Here is a 25,565-nt window from a genome sequence, read left to right as displayed (position 1 = left end):
AGATATTGACCGAGGGTGGGAGTAGTCTCCCTCGTCACTCTCCCTCCCCCATTCTTCTTCATCATCCACTTGAGTTCAGAAGCCTCATCCAAAAAGCAGCAACTCCAACCCAATTCCCAGTACTGCACTCATCACAACAGTGCAGATTCTGTGCTATCAATGACCTGAATCCACGACCTTCTAATTTAGAGATGGAAATGTCACCACTCAGCCATGCCCAATACTGATAACGGATAAACTCCAGCAGAGCTGTCTGTATGATGTCACTGCAAATTTCTTCGTGTACCTTCACCACAGGAATGTCCAATTCTCACATTGTTATCACTTTCACAGATAAAAATATTGTGAAGAACTTGTAAAGAGAATAAAGAAGAGGGAGGAAAGAAATCACAGGAATATTGATCAAACTTACATCAACTCCAATTTTATTTTCCCCTAAAACAAACAACAAGAACAAAAAATAGAAGACAGAAATGTTTTTCATAAATACCTACTTTTCATTTATCTTTATAAAATCTCAAGACTTTTGCAAAATATAATACATACAAAGTTTTAAACTATATAAAATGATCATGATGGGATGACAGGGAAAGTTGAAGTTAACTTATATCCTCACTTAAGGAGCTGTGACATGTTTATGTGGTATGTACAAATTGCTGGTTTGAATTATGAGCCTAGAGATTGTCCAGGTATAAATAGACTTGCAACAAACCCGTATTTAGCTAGAAATACTTAGAATTATTTACATTCGTTATTCAGAATAACTTACATTATTCCTGATGATTTTTCGTGCAATAGACTCCAAGGAGGGTAAGTATTAATTAAACAGGAAAGGAATGTTCTTCTTAAATACAAGTCATCCCACCACCCCACTTGATCTGGGTAGCCATTTCTTTGGAGGCTTTTAAAAGTGTTATTTTGGAGCAGGATTTTAGAAGCACAACAAGGAAATAGAAAGTATTGCAGTTTCCGCAATAAACTCTATTGCTTCAAAACTGATAGGCTGCAGTCCAGCTGAACAAAATACAGTGCAACTGAACTGAGGGACAGGTGCAGTGACTGTTCAGGTAGCTTTGATCATGTGCCATTGTACCAAGCTTTAAAAAACAGACTATCCAACCTTTTGAAAGTGTCTTCATTGATTTTGTGGATGCAAAGTACCTCCAAAAGAAGGTAGTTGGATGACTATATGTATCGTCATATTTGGGGGATAAATATTGGCCATGTCATGGGAAGGACTACCCAGCAGAGGATCTTTCATGTCCAGTTAAGGGGACATTTAATTAACATCTAATCTAAAGCACAGCACCTCTGACTGCACAGAACTGCACTAGAGCCTAGATTTTGTACTCAAGTCTTCAGATTGGGGTTCTTGAACCCACAAACTTCTTCCTCGGAAAGTGCTTACCAACTGGCTAACAGCTAGAAGACACCAGCTATGGAGGGCTTAGAGGGCACTTGCTATTCTGTGTAAACCAGCAAAGTGCGCACATGTGCACGCGCACAATCACACACACACACACACACACACACGCACGCAAGTCAAAATGGCAAACACACATGGGACAGAAAGGTGGATCACAAAAAACGGGGTGCAGATAATGTTGTAATGCTGACATCCAATTATCACAGATTTCACATCAATGTAAAGTTAACTGGCATGATTGCAGAACAACTTCACAGATGGGGTCAGAGGCACTCCAGTTAGCAGTGTGAAAGACACGGGTGTGTGCTGTAGAAGAAATGGATGCAGGAACAGACAATTCAGCCCCTTGTGCCTCCTCCCCAATTAAATAAGGTCACAACTGATTCTGTTTCCCTCAGCGCTACTTTCCTGCACGAACCCCACATGCATTGATTTCCTCGATGTCCGAACATCTATCAATCTCTGTCTTGAATACACTCAATGATGGACTCTCCACAATTGTGTTGAGGTGAAGAATTGCGAAGATTCACATCCTCTGAATTTCTTCTCACCTCTGTCCTGAATGGCCGACCCTTTCAGCCTGTGAACCCTGCTCTAGACTTCCTGGCTTGGAGAAATATTATTCCTGCCTGTACCCTGTCCAGCCTCTTAAAAATGTTGTATGTTTCACTGAGATCACCTCTTATTCTGCTGAACGCTCGACCGTCCAATCTCTCCTCGTACGACAAACTGGCCATCTCAAGAATCAATCTGATGAACCTTCACTGCACTTTCTCTCTCGCAAGTATCTCCTTCCTTAGGTAGGGTGACCAGACCTGTATGCAGTACTCCAGGTGCAGTTTCACCAGAACCCTATATAATTGGAGCAAAAATCTTCTCACAATAATGGGCAAGATATTTAAAGAGCTCCAACAAGTTCTACCCATTATTCAGCATCTCAAACAGCAGTCCAAGTTTAAACTGATAGGTTCCACTGAAGAGGAGGTGATCTGAGTTGTTTTTTGTATCTGGGTGGGTACAGTGGTGTAGGGTGGTAGAACTGCTGCCTCACAGCGCCAGAGATGGATTCAATCCTGACCTCCGGTGCTGTCTGTGTGGAGTTTGCATGTTCTTCCTATGCCGGTGTGAGTTTACCCCAGGTGGTCCAGTTCTCTCCCACATCTCAAAGACGTGCAGGTTGGCAGATTAAACAGCTGCTGTGAATTGCCCCTGGTGCGTAGGTGAGTAGCAAAATCTGGGGGGCGTTGATGAGAATGTAGGGAGAGTGGAAAATGGGATAATTATGGGATTTGTCTAAATGGGTGGTTAGCAGTTAGGGTGAAGTTGGTGGGCTGAAGGGCCTGTTTCTTTGCTGTATCTCTCTCTGACTGTTATGGTATCCTATTTTGGTGACTGTAATTTAATATTGAGCAATATTTATTGGAGTTAAGCTTCTCTAGTTCCCTTAGTAATATTTTGGGTGAATGATTTAGTGTGGGCTTGTATTCAGCAGTAAACTTGCATGCTGATTGGATGCAGCTTAGGCTCCCACCCACCAACCGTGGCATCTACCGGGACAGTACAACTCTGCTGAGATTTAGGAAGACCATTTGGCCCTTCAGGCCCGTTCTATCAGCCAGAGGCTGACAAGTGCTAACCCTACTCCTCCTCCCTAGTGCGATGTAAACACCAAAGTTCTGTACCGTGCCTTATAAAATAAGGACAATCTTATTCTTTTGTAAAGAATATTTGCAAGCAATTCCATCTCTTTTGGGCATATTTTGCCCCTGATTCTGCTTCAAGAACACAATGGTCCCAGGTGACTTGAACTGAAGGCTGCTGTTCCAGTCACAAGGATCCAACACCACACCAGCTTAAAATATGAGGGTGTATCCAGTTTCCCGATTACAATACAAAAAGAGGCCATTCAGCCCATCAGGTCTGGGTCTGCACCCATCAGGGCAGCCTTATCGGTCCCATTCACCCTCTCCTTATTCCCCTGTACCCCTGCAACTTATTCTCTCTCACACATGCCTGTCATCTCCCCTTTGGTTCTGGTGATATTATATGATATGTTTATTAGTCACGTGTGTTTATTACATCGAAACGCACAGTGAGATGCACCTTTTGCGTAGAGTGTTCTGGGGGCAGCCCGCAAGTGTCGCCGTGCTTCCGGCGCCAACATAGCACGCCCACAACTTCCTAACCCGTACGTCTTTGGAATGTGGGAGGAAACCGGAGCGCCCGGAGGAAACCCACGCAGACACGGGGAGGACGTACAAACTCCTGACAGACGGCGGCCGGAATTGAACCTGGGTCTCTGGCGCTGTAAAGCGTTAAGCTAACCGTTACACTACCGTGCCTGCCCCTCTTGCCATTAACCTATGCCATCGGCAATTTACAGCAGCCAATTAACCTCCCAGTACATCACTGGGAAGTGGAAAGCACCCGGAGCACCTGGGGAGGGGGGGGGGGGCGGTGGGGGGTGGTGGGGGGACGTGAGGAGGGGGAACACACGCGGTCACAGAGAGAATGTGCAAACTTCATGGAGACAGCATGCAAGGTCAGCATCGAATCCTGTGAGGCAGCTGCTGTGCAGCCAATGAGGTACTTTTGAGGTGTACCTTCTGACGTAGGGGGCAAGGTGGTCCTGTCATGTACAGCAAGCTCCCACAGAGAGCGCTACAACAGTTGAGGGCAAGTGCTATGACCACTGGAAGAACATAAGAAAACAAAGCAGGAGCAGACCACTTGGCCCCCTGTGCCTGATATGCCATTGAAAAAGTTTGAGACTGATCTTTTACCTCAGCTCCACTGAAACGTTTGATTACCTTAAGGGGTTGAAAAGCAATTTCTCCAGATTTTATTTTAAGTGGTCACAAAAGGGTTGTTGGTGCTTGAAGCTTCACCACAAACCGGGATTACTGCAAATGCACCACAGATCTCAATAATTTGCCAAAAATTGTCAATACATTTTGGTCAGCAAACACTCAATCTTTGCACAATTACATTGCGACAGAGTGGTGCAGCTAGTAGAGCCGCTGGCTCACAGCTCCAGGAACCCAGGTTCAATCCTGACTGTGTGGAGTTTGCACGTTTTCCCTGTGACTGTGCAGGTTTTCTCCAGATGCTTTGGTTTTCTCCCACCTCCCAAAGACCTGTGGGTTGGTAGGCTAAATGGCCACTGCAAATAGCCGCTCATGTGTAGTGAGTGGTGGAACCTGAGTGGGGGGGGTGGGGGGGGGATGTGGATGCAAGTGTAGGGAGAATTAAAATATGGGATTAAGGTAGAATTAGCGTAAATGGGTGGTTGATTGTCAGTGCGGACTCGCTGGGCCAAAGGGCCTATTTCTGTGCTGTATCTCTCTGTGAGTACACCAGGGACAAAAAAAACAAAGTGTGTTTTGTGCAACTTTGCCCCCCGCAAGCCTCCATCTGAGCGACAAGCACTGTGACAGATTCAGACATCCTGCAAATTTTGACTATGTTTATCAATTACAGAAACTTGTATCCAAAGATGTGTGGGCCTTGATCAATGGCTGTGCGCATTGCCAAGTCAATAAAAAAATTGTATGTGGTAGAGGGTTGGGATGAGGAGACAGTGCTGTGTGCGACAGCTGGGGTTCACCAAACCCTTTCAGAAGGGAAGCCGGAAATCCATCATATTGCTGAGACTGGAGTGTGGTGTAGACTACACAGAGGCAGAAGGTTCACTACCACCAGTCAGGTTCATTTTAAACTACAATCCACCTCTTCATGGTCATTTATATTGATTTTATTTCATTGATCAAACTGCCAGCAGTGGCACTTAAACTGATGAGGTTCAGAATACTAATCCAGCACTGCAGAGATCTTTTTTATCCCATTCCCACTGCTTTTACACAGATTGATCTGACGCCCACCCTTGTGTTTAAGATAACACGGTGCCGTATTTTCTATTGCTTTCATAGAACGAATCATGAGGTAAATTTAAAATATAGAGTGTCAGTGAAACCAGCCGACCTCTGAGTCAGAAGGCTTGAGGTTCATCGATGGCCACCTCCCTCCACCCTGAGAGATAATCACAAAATCTCAGCCAGCTCTCAAGTGCTACATCATTGAAAGCTTTTGAATGAGATATTAATCCGAGGCCCCTTCTGACCTCCCAGGTGGACGTAAAAGAACCCTCAGTATTTTGAGGAAGAACGGGAGAGAGGGAGTAATGGGGCAGCCCTGAAGACATAGACAGGCTGTGGTCCCACTCTGGCTGGGAGCAAGCTGTTGGCAGCTGGGGAGTTTTGTGGGGGAGGGGTGAAGGGAAGGGAGAGTGGGGTAATCAGGAGGGAAAGGTCCTGAAGGAGGGGGTTTGAGAGAGGGGAAGAGGGTGAAGGAGGAGATTGGGGTAGGGGAGAAGGGGCCCGGTGAGATGGCGTGGGCATGTTCATGTGTTGTGCGCAACACTGTGTTGTGTGTGTGTGGCCATCCATCCACATTCATGCCTATGCTAAGTCTATGCAGCAGAGCCTGCCCTCCAGTTGTCCTGGACCTTCTTGCCATTGGCTCTGGCAAGTCCATGTGGTAGCCACAGTGAACGGCCACTCCCAACTCAAAAGGTTCCCATGTGGGCAACTTCCACTCCTCAAGGGTGGGTGGAAGCCAGTCACCCTCAGCCTAAGGGACTGCCTAAGAAGAGGAAGAGGCTATCTAAACTGGCTGTCACAGCTCCTACTTAATAACAGAGGATATACCTTGTTGGGTGTAAGGTGCTTTGGAACAACTGGAGACCATGAAAAAAAAGCTTCAGACGTGCAAATCTTTCCTTATTTCAAATCACAAGTCCTTCACCGGTACAGACCAGGTCAATACAGCAGGACCACTGGACCACGAGATGAACCTCTCCATCTAAGTAGGACTTGAAACTATTCAACAAGATACTGATCACTACTGCCACGATGATCAAGCTCATAACATCATCAAAATACTTTGCCTCCAAGGATGGTGGAAACAGATTCCAGGATAACTTAAAAAGAGAAAAGATTTATCTATCAAAACCCCTCATAACCTCCAAAGAAAGAAGAAATAACTTGAATTCCTCGCGAGGTCTGAAACTATTTGACAGCCAAGGAAGTCCATAAACAGGCTCACACAATTAGCAACATGATAATGACCAGGTAATCTGTTTTGGTGATGGATAAATATTGAAATCAATTGCATACATGCAAAGGAAAACCCATCAGAGCCAACGGCAACTGAGCAGGAGCTGTGGGGTTAATTGGGTCGACACAGGCACCTTCGGCTGAATGAACTTCTACTGGGCTATTAGGTTTGAACGACGAGGTAAGTGAGATAGTAACACACAGGTAGGAAAGAAGTGCACGCACACTGCAACTGTGGCAGTAAAGACGAGAGTGCAAGTACACAAGGTAAACTGTTGCCCGTTGTTTTTCTGGAGCCTTTAACTTGAAGGGTTATTGCCTCTGCTAAGATAATGCTGTACACTAGTCTGTGTGTGTGTGGATCATTTCTGGGGGGGGGGGGGTCTCCCTCCTTGTTTATCTGGAATCCTTAAAACCAGGACTGTCTCTGACATTCATTGCTGACATTCTATAATAAACTGCATTTATGTCATGCCCTTGACATTGTAAAACATGTCATATACTTCACGTACTTTATTATGCACAGGACCGATGCCAAACCACCCATGGAGACATTGGGACTAGTGGTCAAAAAGGTGGATTGTGGCGAGTGTCTTAAATACATGGACACACAGTTCCAGAGTTCAGGACCCATGGGGGCAGAAGGCACACCTGCAATGGTGGAGACGAACAGAGTTATAGGGCTGGAAGAGGTTGCAGAGGTTGGGAGGGGCCATTGGTGGATTGGAAGCCAATAGATGCCTCCAACTCTGGGGTGAGGGGGTCATTGGGAATTTGTGGTCCAACCCTGCTGCCCCCTTCCAGCCACCCACATTGGTGAGGTGGAAGCTGTGGGATGTTCAGCCATCAGGGGAACCTACACACTCGTTCTGCCTTTGGTTGATGTCCCTCCCAGGACAATATAGACCAACATCCTCCCCAAAATGTTCCAAAGGGATCACTGCCTGGGGAACGATGTTAGCTCCTGTGCCCTGGAAAAAGAAATCGCAGTAGGGGGCAAAAGTGTGACTCACGCCCAGAACAGCTTGAATTTCCAGAGTGATATGAAACAACCTGAAAACAATTCAAATTGCATTTCATGCCCAAAAAAAACTATTTTCAATCACACAGCACTGGGAAAAAAGTGTTAAAAATTTCTAAGCAATCACACGTATGAGACCTGGATTAGTGTGATGCTTTCACAGTCAAATAGTTTGAAGAACTTCACTGCCTGGGTTCATAACTCATCCAGGGTAAACACTGACCCCAACTGTGATTCGGATCACAGTTCAAAAGTCTGCAGACTTGCACTGTTTGGGTCTACAAGATATAGATTGACTGTCTGTTCCTTACAAATGTTCTCGCTAAATTAGAAGGCAGCTATCAGATCTGGGTTCAGTCCTGACCTCCGGTGCTGTCTGTGTGGAGTTTGCACGTTCTCCCTGTGACCGTGTGGGTTTCCTCCAGGTGCACAGGCTCCCCCCCACCCCATCCAAAAGACATGTGGGTCGGTTGGCTAATTGGCCGCTGTGAACTGCCTCTAGTGTGTAGGCAAGTAGGTGAACCTCGGGGGAGTTGATGGGAATGTGGGGAGAATAAAATGGGATCGACGTAGGATTAGTGTAAATGTGTGGTTGATGGTCAGCATAAACTCGATGGGCTGAAGGGCCCTTTTCCGTGCTGTATCTCTGACTAATTCAGAATCAATCATTGGATAGAGAATTCAATGAGATACCCCACCCCCACTGAACTGTTTAAAACAATGTGAGAAGGTGCTCCCAGCAGAATTTGAACTGGATTCCCCCATCACAGGAAAGATGAGAGTGCAGGGGAAGATGCAAGGTAACATATCCAGTGCCTGGGCTAGCAGACCTTGTCCAACCCACAAGCAACCTAAGCAGATCACAGGAATAATAGATTCCAGCTAACCAGTCAACATCATTTAGCATGAACACTTAACAAAAGACTACCGACAATCCTGGACACCATAGGAACAGCCTCACAGGAGGACACAGTTGTCATGACATGCTCTGCTTTTGATCATTACTTGTTTTTCTTTTAGCTCACCTTTTCATTAGATAATGTGGTCACATTTACAAAGCAAAAACCTCCCCAATAAAACCAGCTGCAGTGAAAAGACTCCTTCCTGCTCCTGTGTCTGGGTTCACTGGCTGCAGTTCACCTGTTGACTGAATTTTTTTGTATTATTCCTTCCCTGATACTGGAGCAGAGTGGGGGTTGGGGTGGAATTTGCCCTGTTATCAGCAGGAGCTGGCAACTTCACCTGTTTCAAAGTGAGCCACTCAGCTACACCTTAATCTTCCTTTGTCCCTTGTCCCTCCTCCTGAGACGGCCGGCACCCTGCCACCAGTGTCGCCTTTAACGGCACCCTCCACCTTGCCTGCCAGGCCAGATAATTGAATGGTCTTTGAAGCACTGGTGGGGCGGGTCAGAGGTCGCCCCAGCCAAGTCCCACTTGTTTACTTTTTCTCGACAGGGTCTCCAGCCCAGGTGACAGTGGGAGGGACTCCCGCCTGATGAATTTTCCATCAGCATTGGAGTCAAGCCGCGACTCACCTCAGGTCAAGAACGGCCTGGGGATCAGTCTGAGCAACAGCGTTGGTTCTGCTCAAACACTCCACCGCAGCTGCCCACGGCTGGGTCACCGGGAGCGGACTGCATCTCAAAGTCGCGGGCGTCGCATCACAGCCCGAGTGTTTAACAGCCACAGGTCGTTGACCAAAGCAATGGGGATGGGGATGATAGTGGGGGAGGCAGGGTTCTCTTCAAACCAACTCCTTGAGAGCGTATTGGGCGTAAGTCTGGCTTGCTGCGAAGGAAAATCGGGGCGGGTTGCAAAGCCAGCTGAAAATGAGCACCCCCAGGCTGAGCGAGAGGGGGGAGCGCCGCCTCTCGGGCCGCTGGTTTAATCTCCCCAAGTTGAAATGCAACCGGAGGTTTTGATAATCGGTCACCAGCGACTGGGAACCAGGTCCCTGAAGATGACAATCCAGAAACCCATCAAATAACAAGCCACAGTGTAAAAGACTCACCAGATAAACATTGTCTCGGGTAGGTGTACCTCGGGATATATATAATATACGTCTATTTATTTACAATATGTATAAGCACGTGTGTCACCCGAGCATCAAGCGTGCGAGAGCGCCAGTTGCTTGTGGTAGGCTGCCGAACCACTTGCTCCAGTCCTGGTGGTCAGGGCTGTGCTTGCCTGACTGTACATGGACCCGCTGGTCAGCTTCCGAGCCCGGCAACATCTGCTGGTGAACCGTCTCCACGACTCGAAGGTCTTCCCGGACCAAATCCAGACGCCGGAGGTGATGCCCACCACCAGGCACATGAAGTACTTCAACATGAAGACGGCGTACTCGGGTCGGGGGTAATCTCCGGCTCCCGGGCAAGGGCAGCTGAGCGCCGTCTCCCAGCTCTCCCTCGAGTGCTGCTCATAGATGAAGCAAGCCACCACTATGGTGGCTGGGACGGTGTAGAGCACCGTGAAGATGCCAATTCTAATCATAAGCTTCTCCAGTTTGTCCGTCTTGGTACCCCCTTGCTTGATGACGCTCCGTATCCTGAACAGGGAGACAAATCCGGCCAGGAGGAAGGTTGTCCCAGTGAGCAGGTAGATCACCAGAGGGGCCAAGACGAATCCTCGGAGGTTGTCCAGGTTCTGGTTGCCTACGTAGCAGACGCCGGCCACCGGGTCGCCATCCACGGAGCTCAGAGCCAGTACGGCGATGGACTTCACGCTGGGGATCAGCCAAGCGGCCAGGTGGAAGTACTGGGAATAGCCCGCAATAGCCTCGTTGCCCCACTTCATGCCCGCGGCGAGGAACCAGGTGAAGGACAAGATAACCCACCAGATGGAGCTGGCCATGCCGAAGAAGTAGATGAGCAGGAAGACCACGGTGCAAAGGGCGGGGCCGGTGGTGTCGTAGTGGATGTGGTGATAGTCCTTGTTACATGCCACGTTCGCATGGCCAGCCACCAGCCGCACTATGTAGCCGATGGACACGAAGAGGTAGCAGGCCGACAGGAAGATGATGGGTCGCTCTGGGTACTTGAACCTCTCCATGTCAATCAGGAAGGTGGACACGGTGGTGAAGGTGGAGATGAAGCACAGAATCGACCACAAGCCGATCCATAAGGTTGCGAAAGTCCTCTCCTCCTGGTTGAAGTACGGCTCGTAACACGGGAAAGCGCAGTTGAGCAACCGGCCGGTCCTGATCTTGTTGTAGAGCGGGTGACTCTCCTTGGAGATCGGGATCAGAGGGTCTTTGCAGCTACATTTTCCCGGGCAGTCTGCTGACTGTGCGGGCTGGTTTCCTGGATGTGCCCAGGAGGGTCGAAAGTTCTTGTTGCCGCCGGAACCCTTGGGTGCAACAGTGGGCTTTAAGAACGGGGGCGACACGGTGGTCGCCTCGGACCTGTTGTAATCCATGCACAGGTTGTCTTGGTCTCCGAGCACAGGGAGTTTGTCGCAGTTCATTCTTTCCGGCCAAGCAAAGCCATATTGTCTCATCAGAGGGGAGCAGCCGGACTTGGCCCTTTCGCAGACGGATCTGCAAGGTGGCAGGGGTTTCATATAGTCCGCCAAGCAGATAGGAGTGTAGACGCTGCACAGGAAGAAGCGGAGGTCGGGGGAGCACTGGATCTCGACCAGGGGCCAGAACTGATGGACTTCGAGCCCCGCTTCGTCTTGGCTGTCGTGGTTGAACTGGTTGGGCATGTAGGTGTGGTTGTAGCCGATGCCTTTGCACATGGGCACCGTAATCTCCTGGCAGACCATTGCCTTGGAAGCACAGAGGGCAACCCCCACCAGCCCCACGAGACACACACAGACCCCGACCAGGGCTGAGGGCTCCTGCACACGAGGAGCCATAATATCCAGTTTAAACAAGGATCCAGCCGACTTCTGATACCCTTTCCTCGAACTCGCTGCCTCTGGAGTTTTACAGCCCCAATTCCTCCTCTCCCGGCAGGGTTAAACACGGCCACACCTGACCACCCTCAGACATAACTGGCGCGATGTGGGAAGAAGTGAGTTCAGGTGAAATGTGCGCCACATCCGAAGCCGCCGCTCTCGAAAACAAACAAGGAAAATCGTTAAAACAAAATTTTAAAAATCTTAATATTTGATCATTCTTTCCGTGTTTTTCCTCCACGTTACGTGCCCTTTTGCTGATAAAATTGATTTAGTTACAATATGTTTGACGATCAAAGTGTCCAGGGCTGCCTCTGTTCTTCAGTGCCCGGGTGGCTTTTCCCTGAACACTGAGGTGAAAGCGCCGGCTCAGCATAAGGAATCGAGACATTCGCGGCTCGTTCAGGTGTAAACTTTCAGAGATGTTCCAATTTTACTTCTTCTACTGTTATCTCTAGGTAGGTGTGAAGGTCCTTGGCGCCAACCCCGTAGTCGAATCCTTCTCCCAACATACACAACCGCCTCTCTCCTTATGAGAACAGAAATCGGAACCCAGGTAAACTCTCCATCTCTCTTCTCCGAACTGCAGTTTGCATTTACCTCTTTCGTTTTGTTTTTCGCTTTTTCCCCCCCTCTTTTCCACCTCTCTTTCCTCTGTCCGAATGTACTGCTCTTTGGACTCCGGTTGCAGATTTACCCGGGATTACGGCTCCTTCCCCTCTGGGTGCCTTGCGCTCCGCTCCACTTGCGGCTCCGCTATCAGATTGTTACTTTTTTTTGAAAACACAATGTAGCTAAGGTGAAGCGCAGTCCTCCCCTGTCAATCTACACGTCTATGCCAGTGTAGGCCAACCGGAGAGCGCGTTTTACCGAAAGCCCGCCTCCCATAGTCTTTCTCTACCAATCAACAGCCACGGGGTGGACGCTCTGCCCATTCACAACTCGAAGAAAATGACAGCTAAGCTCCACCCTCTGTATGCGGACCAATCACACACCCTAGCGCTTCCTGCCGGTTCCCGCCCAACTTTCCCGTGGGCCAATCAAGCAATCAAACAAAAAAAAGACCCACAAATGATTTTATTAACCAATCAATAAAAGCTAGGCGACTGACTGGGTGGTAGTATCAACCCGTACTGAGTTTTACTATTTTAAAGGGACATTTCTCACATGTTACTTTAAGCAAACCTCAAGGTAATTTTTAAAGTAATAGCGCACCAAATTCTCCTCGATTGGACCAATCCCCCTTTTAAAATATCTTTAAATTGCAAACTAATTTCAAAGGGCAGTGAATGCAACTGGAGTCACAGTCAAGGGGAAAGGGAGAATGGATCATGTATGTCACTGTTTACGTACGGTTGGCACTCGTACAGGTTTTTAAAGTACGTTGTCTGGAAACTTTGAAACTCTAAACCGGACATCAGTAGTCTGGTTTTTAAATAGAAGTCTGTGTCTTTTCCCTTCACTAACCTTACGGGGCAACTGGTTGTTTAAAGTTATTCTGGTGTCCATTGAATTTTGCACTATTAGCAAAGCAAACATCAGTTATCAGCGCAAAAGTCCTTATCGTAGCCCTCTGAGCAGATTCAGAGCAGCTATTTTGGCGATCTTTGAACCTTTGCGTAAACTGCTCATAAAGTCTACTTATCTTTTTTTCAGATTAAAACATCAGGGGAGTGGGAGGGGAGCAGGAGCACGGATCTGCTGTAAAGAAGGAAAGCTCTTTAACACATGTAACACCAATCTACACTTATATAGCACCTGTAACAGTAAAGAAAAGTTTGCATGTTTGGCGCCTTTTGGGACGTCAGGGCGCTCTCTAAAGCAGTTTACAGCCATGCAGCACCCTTGAAGTATAAGTCAGCGTTGTCTTCAAGGCACTTTTGCAGGAATATAATCAGAGGAGGGTTGACACCAAGCTGAAGAATGTGACATGGGGACATGTAACCAAACGTAGTTAAAAAGGAAGATTTTAGGCAGCATCTGAAAGAACTGGTCTTTGAATTCTGCCTGTATTTTTTTTTGACAGAATTTCCTTTGCTGAGCCAACCCAATTGACTTTAAAGTGGGATACTGGAAGTTAAAGAAACATTCAGAATGGATGGAACAGCGAAGAGTTGAAGGAGTACTGTATCTGAAAACAGACCATCTGGTCATTATCACAATGCTGTTGGTGGGAGCTTGCTGTGCATAAAATTCTAGACTGATCTATCATTGCTCAAGACTGAAGTGGCTGTGAAGGATTTCTACTGTGTCAGGTAGGTCTTTTCAGCAATCTCAGTGCCTCCCAGCAATTTTGCAGTGTTTTCATTCAACTGAACAAGTCTCCAAATACTTAATAATAATACAAAATCAGGTAGCGTGCCTTAATGACTACTGCCTGGTGGCTCTGACATCCACCATTATGAAGTGCTTCAAGAGGCTGGTCATAGCACACATCAGCTCCAGCCTCCCAGACAATCTCGACCTACTGCAATTCAACTACTGCAAAAACAGGTCAATGGCAGATGCCATCTCCCTAGCCCTCTGGAACACTTCAATAACAAAGACACCTACATCAGACTCCTATTTATTGACTATAGCTCTGTCTTCAATACCATAATTCCAAACAACCTCATCTCCAAACTCCTGGACCTGGGATTCAACAACTCTACAACCGGATCTTTGACTTCCTGACCAACAGACCGCAATCAGTGAGGACAGGCAGCAACACCTCCACCACGATTATCCTCAACACTGGTGCCCAGCAAGGCTGCATCCTAAGCTCTTTACTCCCAATACACATGACTCTGTGGCCAGATTCTGCTCTAACTCCATCTACAAGTTTGCAGATGACACCAGCGTAGTGGACCAGATCTCAAACAATGATGAGATGATGTACTGGAAGGAGATAGGGCCTAGTGACATGGTGTCAAGACAACAGCTGCTCCCTCAATGTCAGCAAAACAGAAGAGCTGGTCATTGATTTCAGGAAGCCCCGTCTATATCAATGGTGCTGAGGTGGAGATGGTTGAGAGCTTCAAGTTCCTAGGTGTAAATATCACCAACAACTTGTCCTGGTCCAGCCACGTAGACACTATGGCCAAGAAAGCATATCAACACCTCTACTTCCTCAGAAGACTAACGAAATTCAGCAGGTCCCCAATGACCTTCAGTGATTTTTACACAGAAAGCATCCAATCTGGATGCATCACAGCTTGATAGGGCAACTGCTCTGCCCAAGACCACAAAAAATTGCAGAGAGTTGTAAACATGGTCCAGTCTATCACAAAAACCAACCTCCCCTCCATTGACTCTGTCTACGCTTCCCACAGCTTGGGAAAGCAGCCAACACAATCAAAGACTCCTCCTGCCCTGGTCACTCTCACTTCTCTTCCCTTCCATCCTGCAGAAGATACAAACGCTTGAGAGCACGTGCCACCAGGCTCAAGGACAGCTTCTATTCTGCTTTTATAAGACTCTTGAACGGACCTCTTGAAGATGAGATAAAGATGAACTCTTGATCTCTCAATCGACCTCATCATGACCCTTGCATCTTTTGTCTACCTGCACTGCACTTTCTCTGTAACTGTTAACACTATATTCTGCAATCTGTTATTGTTTTCCTTTTGTACTACCTCGATGTACTTCTGTATGGAATGATCATCCAGATCATATGGAAGCAAAGTCTTTCACTGTATCTCTGTACATGTGACAATAATAAACCAATTACTAAACACTGCAGGAACTGGTCTTGTTATTGAGTCATAGTCATAGAGCAATGTGGCATTGAAACAGGCCTTCAGCCCAGTGAGTCCATGCCGACCATCAAGCACCCATTTACATTAATCCTCCCTAATCCATTTTATCCCTTCCACATTCCCATCAACTCCCTCCTTACCTTCCATCCCACTAGGCTCTACATTCAATGGATCACCCTACACCATTTCCTCCACCTCCAGCATGACGCCACCCCGAAACACATATTCCCTTTCCGACAGTCTGCTGGCACTATCACTTCTGGTTCACCCGGCCCCTTTCCATCACGAAGAGCACTCCTCTTCCTTTCCGTGGCACCTTCCCACACAAATGCAGGAGATGCAGTTTTATCTCCTCCTTCCCACTTTCTAGGATCCCAACACTTTTCCCAGGTGAAATACTGGTTTGTGCGTATTTCTTTCAGTTTTATATACAGCACTTGTTGGTCATGATACAGTCTCCTCATTGGGAGAATCGTTCTGCACAACACATTCAGTTCAAGCTTAAATGCTAGCTTCTGCATGTCTATCATGCTAATTCTCTAATTATGTATGTTTTGTATATATTGGAGAAGAAATCTCTAGCTTCAAACTCTTACACTGTCCAATGAAAGTCAACATTACATGAGGAACATCAACTTATCTTTCATCGAGGGACATCACAAACTTACAGCAATTTCAGATAGATCCTGCTAATGTTCCTTTAATAATCCTTTAACACCTTTTTTTTAGATCAATTCTTTGTTTTTACTTATCCCATTACCGTGTTCTTATAGCTTGTGCTATCATTTCTTTTGCACTTCAATATCTCTTGTTTGCCATCCAATCACAGACTATTTTTCCTTCCCCCCTCTTTTCAAATTAAAACTAGTTTTATATTCTTTTCAATTCTGATGGGAACATTCTCTCCAGGGATGCTGCCTCATCTGCAAAGCATTTCCAGCATCATCTATTTTTATTTCAGATTTCCAATATTAAAACAGATTACTGGGCCACAAACATGTTGCTTTTTGTGGGGGACTGCAAATTAGCTACTAAATTGGCTGTTAGGTACTTTGAGTAGTTGTGAAAAATACTTTAGACATTTATTCAACCTTTCTTTAAAGTTACAATTCTCTGTTAATTACTTTGAACTATATCCTTATGTGACGACAGTAAAAACTCATTATCTTACCCATCAAGCCAGAGGATTGGCAGATGATGAACATCTTTCAAAATACAAATTTGCATCTGGCTTTAGACAGCGTGAATAGCATTTCTGTCACTTAGACAACCTTGCTCTCCACCCAATCACAGACATTCTCTCTGTTCCCTTCACTTCTTCCTCTCTCTGCAAATTAAAATTTGCTTGTTTTCTTACTTCTGAAGAAGAGTCATTGGTCTAAAACATTAACACTGTTTCTCTCTCCACTGATACTACCTAACCTGATGAGTATTACAAGCATTTTACATTTTTATTTCCAAAAAGCATAGGGTACCAGCAAATAAAGGCACATGACATGGAACAGTGAGCAAGTAATTGAACTTAACTTTAAGTATATGAAAACTTAAAGCAAATGTTGATGGCCCAAAATACACTTTCAATCGAAAGAGAATAGTTGCTTGCTTGGGATTCTGACTTTTCACCCTATGTTATTTATAAGAGATAAAATATCTTTATTCGTCACATGTACATCAAAACACAGTTGGGTAGAGTGTTCTGGGGGCAGCCCACAAGTGTCGCTATGCTTCCGGTGCCAACATAGCATGCCCATGACTTCCTAACTGATACGTCTTTGGAATGTGGGAGGAAACTGGAGCACTGGGAGGAAACCCACAGAGACATGGGGAGAACGTACAAACTCCTTACAGACAGCAACAGGAATTGAACCCGGGTCGCTGGTGCTGTAATAGTGTTATGCGAACCACTACACCTACACACTAGGGTCTAACCCACCTGCCTCTGGGAGGAAACCCATTTGGTCACATGGAGAAATTGCTGTTATAATAAAAAAGTCCCCAGCAACAATGTGCATTACATATTTGAGACTTGTGCTCCTATTGATTTATTTGCTGCTGGCACATTTTGCTAAGTATAGCACAATATACAATTCTTTTTTGATTGGTACTTAACTGGGTTATGAATGCTTCATATTTGGTGGATTGCCACAAATATCTGTAGGTTGGTTTATTCCCCTTTGTCCCCATCACAATTTTCTTTCCCTTTCATCCCTCACATCTCGAAGCTGGTAGGATGTTCTGTGGGATGGGACCAATGGAGTCTTCCAATTCTCTAGTCAAGGCATAGAAGGTTATGGACCACATGTTGGTAAATGGGATTAGTGTAGATGTTGATTGAGGGTTAGCATGGACCTGGTGGGCTGAAGGATCTGCTTCTGTGCTGTATGACTCTATTACTATTCTTCATGATGAGTCTTGGCAGTGTGTGCGATCAGGCTATTTGACATCCTATTACAGCACAATCCAACCCCATTCTGTCTGCATTCACCATTCACATAACTTCTCTGCCAAGCAGGGTTGGTGGGCATGGAGAGGTGATTATGGGTTGGTGATCAGAAGTGAATATCCTTGCTAATTTCATTTTCTTCATCAAAACAATGACTTTAATTTGTACACCTTCATTTTCTACCTCAGGTCATTTCAAAACATTACAGTTAATTAACATATGGCAAACATCCACAAACAGCAACGAGATAATTGCCAAATTAAATGCTTTTCTGCACATATGAAATGTCAGCCAGTACTAAGGGGGACCCCTGCTCTTCACCAGAGTAATATCATGGGGTCTTTTACTTCCATGTGGAAGAGCAGGTGAGACATGAAAGATGGCACCTCTGAAAGTGGAGTGCCCTTTCACCACTGCACTGGGAGCATCAGCCTGGATATGTGCTTAATTCTCTTGGCTGGAGTTAGACTCAACCATCTAACTCAGAAGTGAGAGTGCTACCCACGAAGATCCATTTGTTCCAATAACTTGTACAACAGCTACAAATTATACAGGGGAGGTGTTTCCTATGACTGATTAATGACTTGGTTTCAAAGGGTAAATTTAGAGTATCTGGGAATGCATGTGCTGACAGAAGCAGACATTGACAGAGTGTCCAGTGTGTCCGTAATGTCAGCTCTGCTAAAGGGACCTGGGATGTGTCTTAACTCAGTGGTAATTCTTGACTTGCCTCTAATTTGTAACATGTCTACATCAAGACCAATTTGCATCACATTTCAGACAAAGTAATTGGCTGAGTCTTATGCAGAGACAGTGACACAAGGAGAGAGAGAGAGATACCTAGAAAAGAGCGGGGAGCAAGATAAAAGACCAACAGGCTTGACTTAACAGCACAGCAATCTCAATATGTTTAGGAAATGTTCATCAAATAAACATCTTTGCTAATATAACAAACGTGTGTTGACTCAGCCCTGAAGAGGTCAGGGTGTTTCTCAGAAGGGTTTCTATGGCTTCAGAAACTATGATTCATCACCTAAAATAATTTGCTTTCAGAGGGAAACGGATATGAAACAATAAGTGGATACTGGCACAACCTGGCAACAGAGAGAGCAGGAGTCCCTCGATGTTCACCTCTGCTAAGGAAAGCAACAGCATGTTTAACTCCTTCAGCAGACAGTCAGGGTATTCTCGAGTCATAGGGAGACACAGCACAGAAACAGGTCTACCGAGTCTGCTCTGACCATCAACAACCAATTTACACTAACTCTACACTAATCCCATTTTTTATTCTCCCACATGCTCATGTACTCCCTCCAGATCCTACCACTCACCTACACTAATTGGAATTGGTTTATTATTGTACACATTGTCACAGTGAAAAACTTGTCTTGCATACCATTCATACAGATCAATTCATTACACAGTGCATTGAGGTAGTACAAGGTAAAACAATAACAGAATGCAGAATAAAGTGTAACAGTTACAGAGAAAGTGCAGTGCAGGGAGACAATAAGGTGCAAGGTCACAATGAGGTAGATTGTGAGGTCAAGAGTCCATCTTATCGTACTAGGGAACCATTCAATGGTTTTATAACAGTGGGATAGAAGCTGTCCTTGAGCCTGGTGGTATGTGCTTTCAGGCTTTTGTATCTTCTACCTGATGGGAATTCACACTAGGGGAAATTAACAGTGACCAATTAACCTACTAATCTGCACATCTTTGGGATGTGGGAGGAAACCAGAGCAAATGGAGAAACCCACACAGTCACAGGGAGAACATGCAAACTCCATACCAGAGGTCAGGATTGAACCTGGGTCTCAAGCGCTGTGAGACAGCAGCTGTACTAGCTGCGCCACTGTGCTGCCCACAGGACGATTGCTGACTTTTAGGTTTAGCCCTTTCACCAAACAGTTAGGTTACTGCTGGACTTCCTAGTACAGTGTTGAGGGCAGCTTAACACTGTCACCGGACTGAACACAATGGAAATTTGCAATGGCACTAATGACTGGGCTTTTCTTTCCTTGAGATGATCAGAAAGACAAGTGTCGATGATTTGCTTCATCTGACTCACTCTCCCATTGAGCCATGGGATTCCTTCACTGTGCCTCTGAAGACTACTCCAGATATTGATCACCCTCCGTGACGAGCAGCATTAGGTTCCATTTAGTATCTGATCCCACTGGAGAGGCTGCAGAGGAGATTCACGAGGCTGTTGCCTGGGATTAAATGTTTCAGTTATGAGGAAAGACTGGATAGGCTGGGCTTGTTTCCCTTGGAGCAGAGGGGGCTGAGGAGGGACCTGACAGGTACACAAAATTAGGAGAGGGACCAATAGTAAGAGATTTTACTTTAAAGAGTGCAAAAAAGATTTATTAAGAGGTTGCCAGGGGACCTGTGTCTTCCCGTTGTCAGTCACTTCAACTCCCCCTCCCACACCATCACAGATATGACAGTCCTCGGCCTCCTCCACTGCCAGCGGAATTCCAAGCGCAAACTGGAGAAACAACACCTCATTTTCCATCTTGGAACCTTGCAGCCTAACAGCATGAACATTGAATTCTCCCACTTCAGGTAATCCCCACCCCCCTTCCCCACAACCCTCCCCCAACCCCCCTACCACCACCATGCTTCTTCCCTGCTTCCCTTTCCTAGCCCTTTTTTTCCCTCTCTTCTTACCTTTGACCCATCCCCCGGCGGATCTGCTCTCCCCTCCGCTGCACCTGCCCATCACTATCTCTTACCTGAATCTATCTATCACCACCCCATGGCCACCCCACCTCCCCTCTTTTGTCCACCTATCACTGCTCTGCTTTTCCCTGCTATATATTGGGCTTCCCCTTTTCCTATCTTCAGTCCTGAAGAAGGGTCCTGACCCGAAATGTTGACCGCCTGCTTTTCTCCACGGATGCTGCCAGGCCTGCTGAGTTTCTCCAGCATCATAGTACTTTTTATTTTGCCAGGAGGGACTGAGTTATAAAGAAGGCTTGTGCAGGCTAGGACTTAAATCATTGAAGCGTAGGAGATTGACGGGTGACCTTATAGATGGGTATAAAATCACGAGAGACATAGATAGGGTGAATGCATGCAGTCTTTTTACCAGGGTTGGGGAATCAAGAACTAGAGGGCATAGGTTTAAGTTGAGAGGAGAGAGATTTAATAGGAACTTGAGGGGCAACTTTTTTACTGAGAGGGTGGTCTGTGTATGGAATGAGCTGCCAGGGAAAGTGGTTGAAGAGGTACATTAACAACATTTAATAGGTACAGGAAAGGTTTAGAGGGATATGGACCAAATGCAGGCAAATGGGACGAGCTTATCTGGGCAATTTGGTTGGTATGGACTGTTTGGGCCAAAGGGTCTATTTCCATGCTGTCTGTCTCTGTGACTCTCTGACTCCATGGCAGAGCTATCTAAGACCAGAGGACATAATTTTAAGGTGAGGAGCAAGAGGTTTAGAGCGGATCTGAGGAACAAATGTTTCACCCAGAGGGTGGTTACAGTCTGGAAGGCATTGACTGGAAAGGTGGTGGAGCCAGGTGCTATTACAACATTGAAAAAGCACCTTGATGAGCACTTGAATCACCAAGCAACAAACAATCTGCTGGAGGAACTCAGCTGATCAAGCAGCATCTGTGGTGGGAAAACAATTCTTTTCAATCAACAATTCCTTCCCCACCCCCACCCCACCCTCTCCCCCAACAACAAATGCTGCCTGACCCGCTGAGTTCCTCCAGCAAATTGTATGTTGCTCAAGATTCCAACATTTGCAGCCTCTTGTGTCTCCATCTGAATCACCAAGGTCTAGTAGACTGGAGACAGAAGGCACTGGAGCAAAAAACAAACTGCTGGAGGAATTCAGCAGGTCGAGCAGCATTTGTAGACAGTTGACATTTCAGGTCAAGACCCTTCATCTGGACTGAAAGATTGAAGGGAGATAGCCTGTACAAAGAGGTGAGGGGTGGGGTGGTGCAAGAGCTGTCAAGCAATAGATGCATCCAGGATTGGGATAGTATAGATAGATTCTTGATGGTCGGCATGAACATTGTGGGCTGAAGGGCCTATTTCTGGGTTCTATGACTCTATAAATCCCTCTCTTATTTGCCTTATTTCAAGCTTGGTGTATCATTTCTTTTCTGAAACTCCCCACAGGCAAGTTCTATGATATCAGGGCAACTTTAACTGAACTTCTCACTGGGAAGCTGACAAGGTGGTATGCACTGCCAGTTTTAAAACTAGCCCAATTTCAGATTCCACCAAGAAAGAGCGGGGGGAGCGGTGCTCTCCCTGCTTCTTGGTTTCCAAACCAATATTACACCCCCTCAGCATCACATGAACCAATTATCTGACCATTTTCCCATTTCTACATTCACTGTTGTAACGTAGGAAACATAACAGCTGTGCCCAAACTGACTGTCATGTTTCCTACAATAGTGAGTGTAGAAAGTATTTAATTGGCTGTAAAGTGCCTTGTGCCCTGCAGTTGTGAAGGATGTGATATAGTAAAATAACTGCTTTTCGTGATGAACAGCTACATTAGTATTCTTCCTGAATCTGTGGGATTCCCAACTAGGTTATGTTTACCGCCTCAGGCCAACCTTCTGTGCTTTTCTGCAGTCCCTTCTGGGACTGGCTATAACATTGGTATCCTGAGCAGCTTCACCCCAAATGTACTCCATTTGTCTGGAAATGCAGCATCAGTTGTTTCTTTGCTGAGTGTTGCAATTCAACCTGAATAAATGTTGATCTATTTTACTATTATTGATTTTTTTTTCAGGTTCTCCCAATAACTGCTTCTAACCACTATCTAACCTGTTCTGCATTTTGTCTGTTCTAGTTACTGAAAATGTCAGTTGAATCCTCCCATACTTTTCTTGTCAATCTTGACTCGCCCTCTGTTTGGCATCATCTGTGAACCCAGCTCATTTAAATCAATTTTCTGAAGCCAGGTAGTTTGGGCAGGTTAGAAACTGAAAGGTTGTCTCTTCTGATTTCCCAGTATAGCTTCCCTACTAATAGAGGGTGTTTCTTCTTATAAGTAAACTATAAAATATACTACTTATAATATAGCATATCATTGCTGTAAGTTTGTGTTACTAGCTATTCATGTGGAATTCCATTCCACGAGTCTCAAGGAATTTAACCCTTATCTCGTGGTAGGTCCCATTGCCAATTTCATTTGCTGGGCTGTGTATCATTCTTTATTCATGTAATAGAAAGTAACATCTTCATGCCCTCTCAGTATCCTAATGCTCTTCATACCAAATGATGTGTAGTTGCTTCTGTACTGTACAAAATGTGGCAATCAATTTGAGAGAGCAAGCTTCTACAAAGAGCAACATGATAAATGGCCAGATTGTCTTTTTCATACTTTTTTATTGACGTTTCAGGATGTGGGCATCACTGGCAAAGCCAGTATTTATTGCCCATCCCTCTTTGCCCTTAAGAAAGTGGTGGTGAGCCACCTTCTTGAACCACTGTTGTCCTTCTGGTGAAGGTGCTCCTACAGTGTCGCTGGGGAGGGGTTCCAGGATTGGATCCAGTCACAATAAAGGACGAGCAATATCTTTTCAAGTCAGGATGGTGTGCAACTTGTAGGGGAACCTGTAGGTGGTGGTGTTCCTATCTCTGCTGCTGCCTTGTCCTTCTTGCTGGCAGAGGCCAGGTGTTTGGGAGATGCTGTGAGAGCAGTCTAAGCCAGAATTGCAGTAGAATTTGTAAATGGTACATACTGCAGTCACAGCACACCAGTGGTGGAGAGAATGTATGTTTAGGGTGGTGCATGGGGTGGCAATCAAATGGACTGTTTTGTCCAGGATGGTGCCGAGCATCTTCAGTGTTATCAGAACTGCACTCATCCAGGCCAGTGGAGAGTTTTCCATCGTGTTCCTAACTTGTGCCTTACAGACGGTGAAGACTTTGGGGTATCAGAGTGTGGGTCACTCATCACAGGATACTGGCGAAATGTTAGTTAAGGAATAAATATGGCCAGGTCACCATCCTTCTTCAAAGTGGAGCCATTGGTCGATATCAATAATTGGTAGGAATTTCCACCAAATAAATATTGGGAAAATTGAACCCATTGCCTTCAATTCCTCTGTTCCCCAGCCACGACACCAACCCTGTCACGACCAGTTATCACCTCAAGGCACCTTCCAATCAATGAAATACTGCTAAGGTGACCCCTCTGTTGTGATGCTGGACAACCAGCAGCCAATGATCATACAGAAATGCCAACAAACAATAATGTTCTTAAGGCCTGATAGCCAGTTCATTTTAGTGATGATTGATGAATATTTACGGGGCATGGTCTTTAAAATAGTGCCATAGGACCTTTTACATGCACTTGACAGAGTAGGTGAAACCTCTGGTCAAATCCTCATTGAAATGACGGTGGTGGTAACATCATTCGACAGCTTAGATTGTTGTGTCTGAAACTCTGGAGTGGGACTTGAACCCATAACTTTTGTGTTCAAAGGAGAAAGAACTCCCAACTGAACCACGGCTGATCCTGGCAATAGTCTAAGGTCATTCATGATTTTTTACAACTTTGGTGTAATATAAATGGATTTTGCCCATGTATTATTTTCATCACTAGGACCATCTATTTCCGTTTCTATAACATCACCCAACTCTACTGCTACCTCAGCTCATCTGCTACTGAACTCTTCATTCATGCCTTTTTAACCTCCAGATCTGGCGATTCCACTGCATTCTTGGCTGGCCTCCCATTTTTCTAAAATCTAAGGTCACCCTAAATCATACCTGCCTGGATTGTATCCCATACCAAATTCCATGAAGTCATTACTTTTATATTTGTATTTGCTAAACACAATGGCAATGCCTTGATTTTAAATACTCATCTACAATACTGGTCTACATGGATTTTAGTAAGGCATTTGACAAGGCTCCACATGGTAGGCTTCTTCAGAAGCTCAGAGGCCAAGGGATCCAGGGAGGCTTGGCCATGTGGATTCAGAATTGGCTTGTCTGTAGAAAGCAGAGGGTTGTGGTGGAGGGAGTACATTCAGATTGGAGGGCTGTGACTAGTGGTGTCCTGCAGGAATCGGTTCTGGGACCTCTACTTTTCGTGATATTTATTAATGACTTGGATGAGGGGGTGGAAGGGTGGGTTTGCAAGTTTGCAGACGACACAAAGGTTGGTGGTGTTGTGGTGTTGTGAATAGTGTGGAGGACTGTCGAAGCTTACAGAGGGATATTGATAGGTTGCAGAGCTGGGCTGAGAAGTGGCAGATGGAGTTCAATCCAGAGAAGTGTGAGTTGGTACACTTTGGAAGGACAAACTCCAAGGCGGAGTACAAGGTTAATGGCAGGATTCTAGGTAGTGTGGAGAAGCAGAGGGATCTGGGGGTACATATCCACAGGTCACTAAAAGTTGCCTCACAGGTGGATATGGTAGTTAAGAAAGCTTATGGGATGTTAACATTCATAAGTCATGGGATCGGGTTTAAGAGCTGCAAGATAATGATGCAGCTCTACAAAACTCTGGTTAGACCACACTTGGAGTACTGTGTCCAGTTCTGGTCGCCTCATTATGGTAAGGATGGGGAGGTGTTGGAAAGGGTGCAGAGGAGATTTACCAGGATGCTGCCTGGATTAGAGAGTATGGATTACGAGGAGAGACTAAAGGAGCTAGGGCTTTACTCATTGGAGAGAAGGAGGATGAGGAGAGACATGATAGAGGTATACAAAATATTAAGAAGAATAGATAGAGTAGACAGCCAGCGCCTCTTTCCCAGGGCACCAATGCTCAATACAAGAGGGCATGGCTTTAAAGTGATGGGAGGGAAGTTCAAGAGAGATATCAGAGGAAGGTTTTTTACCCAGAGAGTGGTTGGGGCATGGAATGCGCTGCCTGGGGTGGTGGTGGAGGCTGATACGTTGGTCAAGTTCAAGAGATGGTTAGAT

The 25,565-nt window shown here is 45.9% G+C and overlaps 1 protein-coding gene across 1 annotated transcript; it reads right to left on the bottom strand.

Moving 5' to 3' along the window:
* Positions 1–444: 444 nt before the first annotated feature.
* LOC127577587 (frizzled-5-like) lies at positions 445–12,189 on the bottom strand. Its single transcript, XM_052028832.1, has one exon. The coding sequence runs from the start codon at positions 11,417–11,419 to the stop codon at positions 9,668–9,670; it is 1,752 nt and encodes a 583-aa protein (XP_051884792.1). The 5' UTR covers positions 11,420–12,189; the 3' UTR covers positions 445–9,667.
* Positions 12,190–25,565: the final 13,376 nt, after the last annotated feature.

This window comes from Pristis pectinata, chromosome 1, assembly GCF_009764475.1.
Source record: "Pristis pectinata isolate sPriPec2 chromosome 1, sPriPec2.1.pri, whole genome shotgun sequence".
Classification (NCBI taxonomy): domain Eukaryota; kingdom Metazoa; phylum Chordata; class Chondrichthyes; order Rhinopristiformes; family Pristidae; genus Pristis; species Pristis pectinata.
The sequence above is the reverse complement of the archived record's forward strand: the minus strand, read 5'-3'. Positions and strand labels throughout refer to the sequence as shown.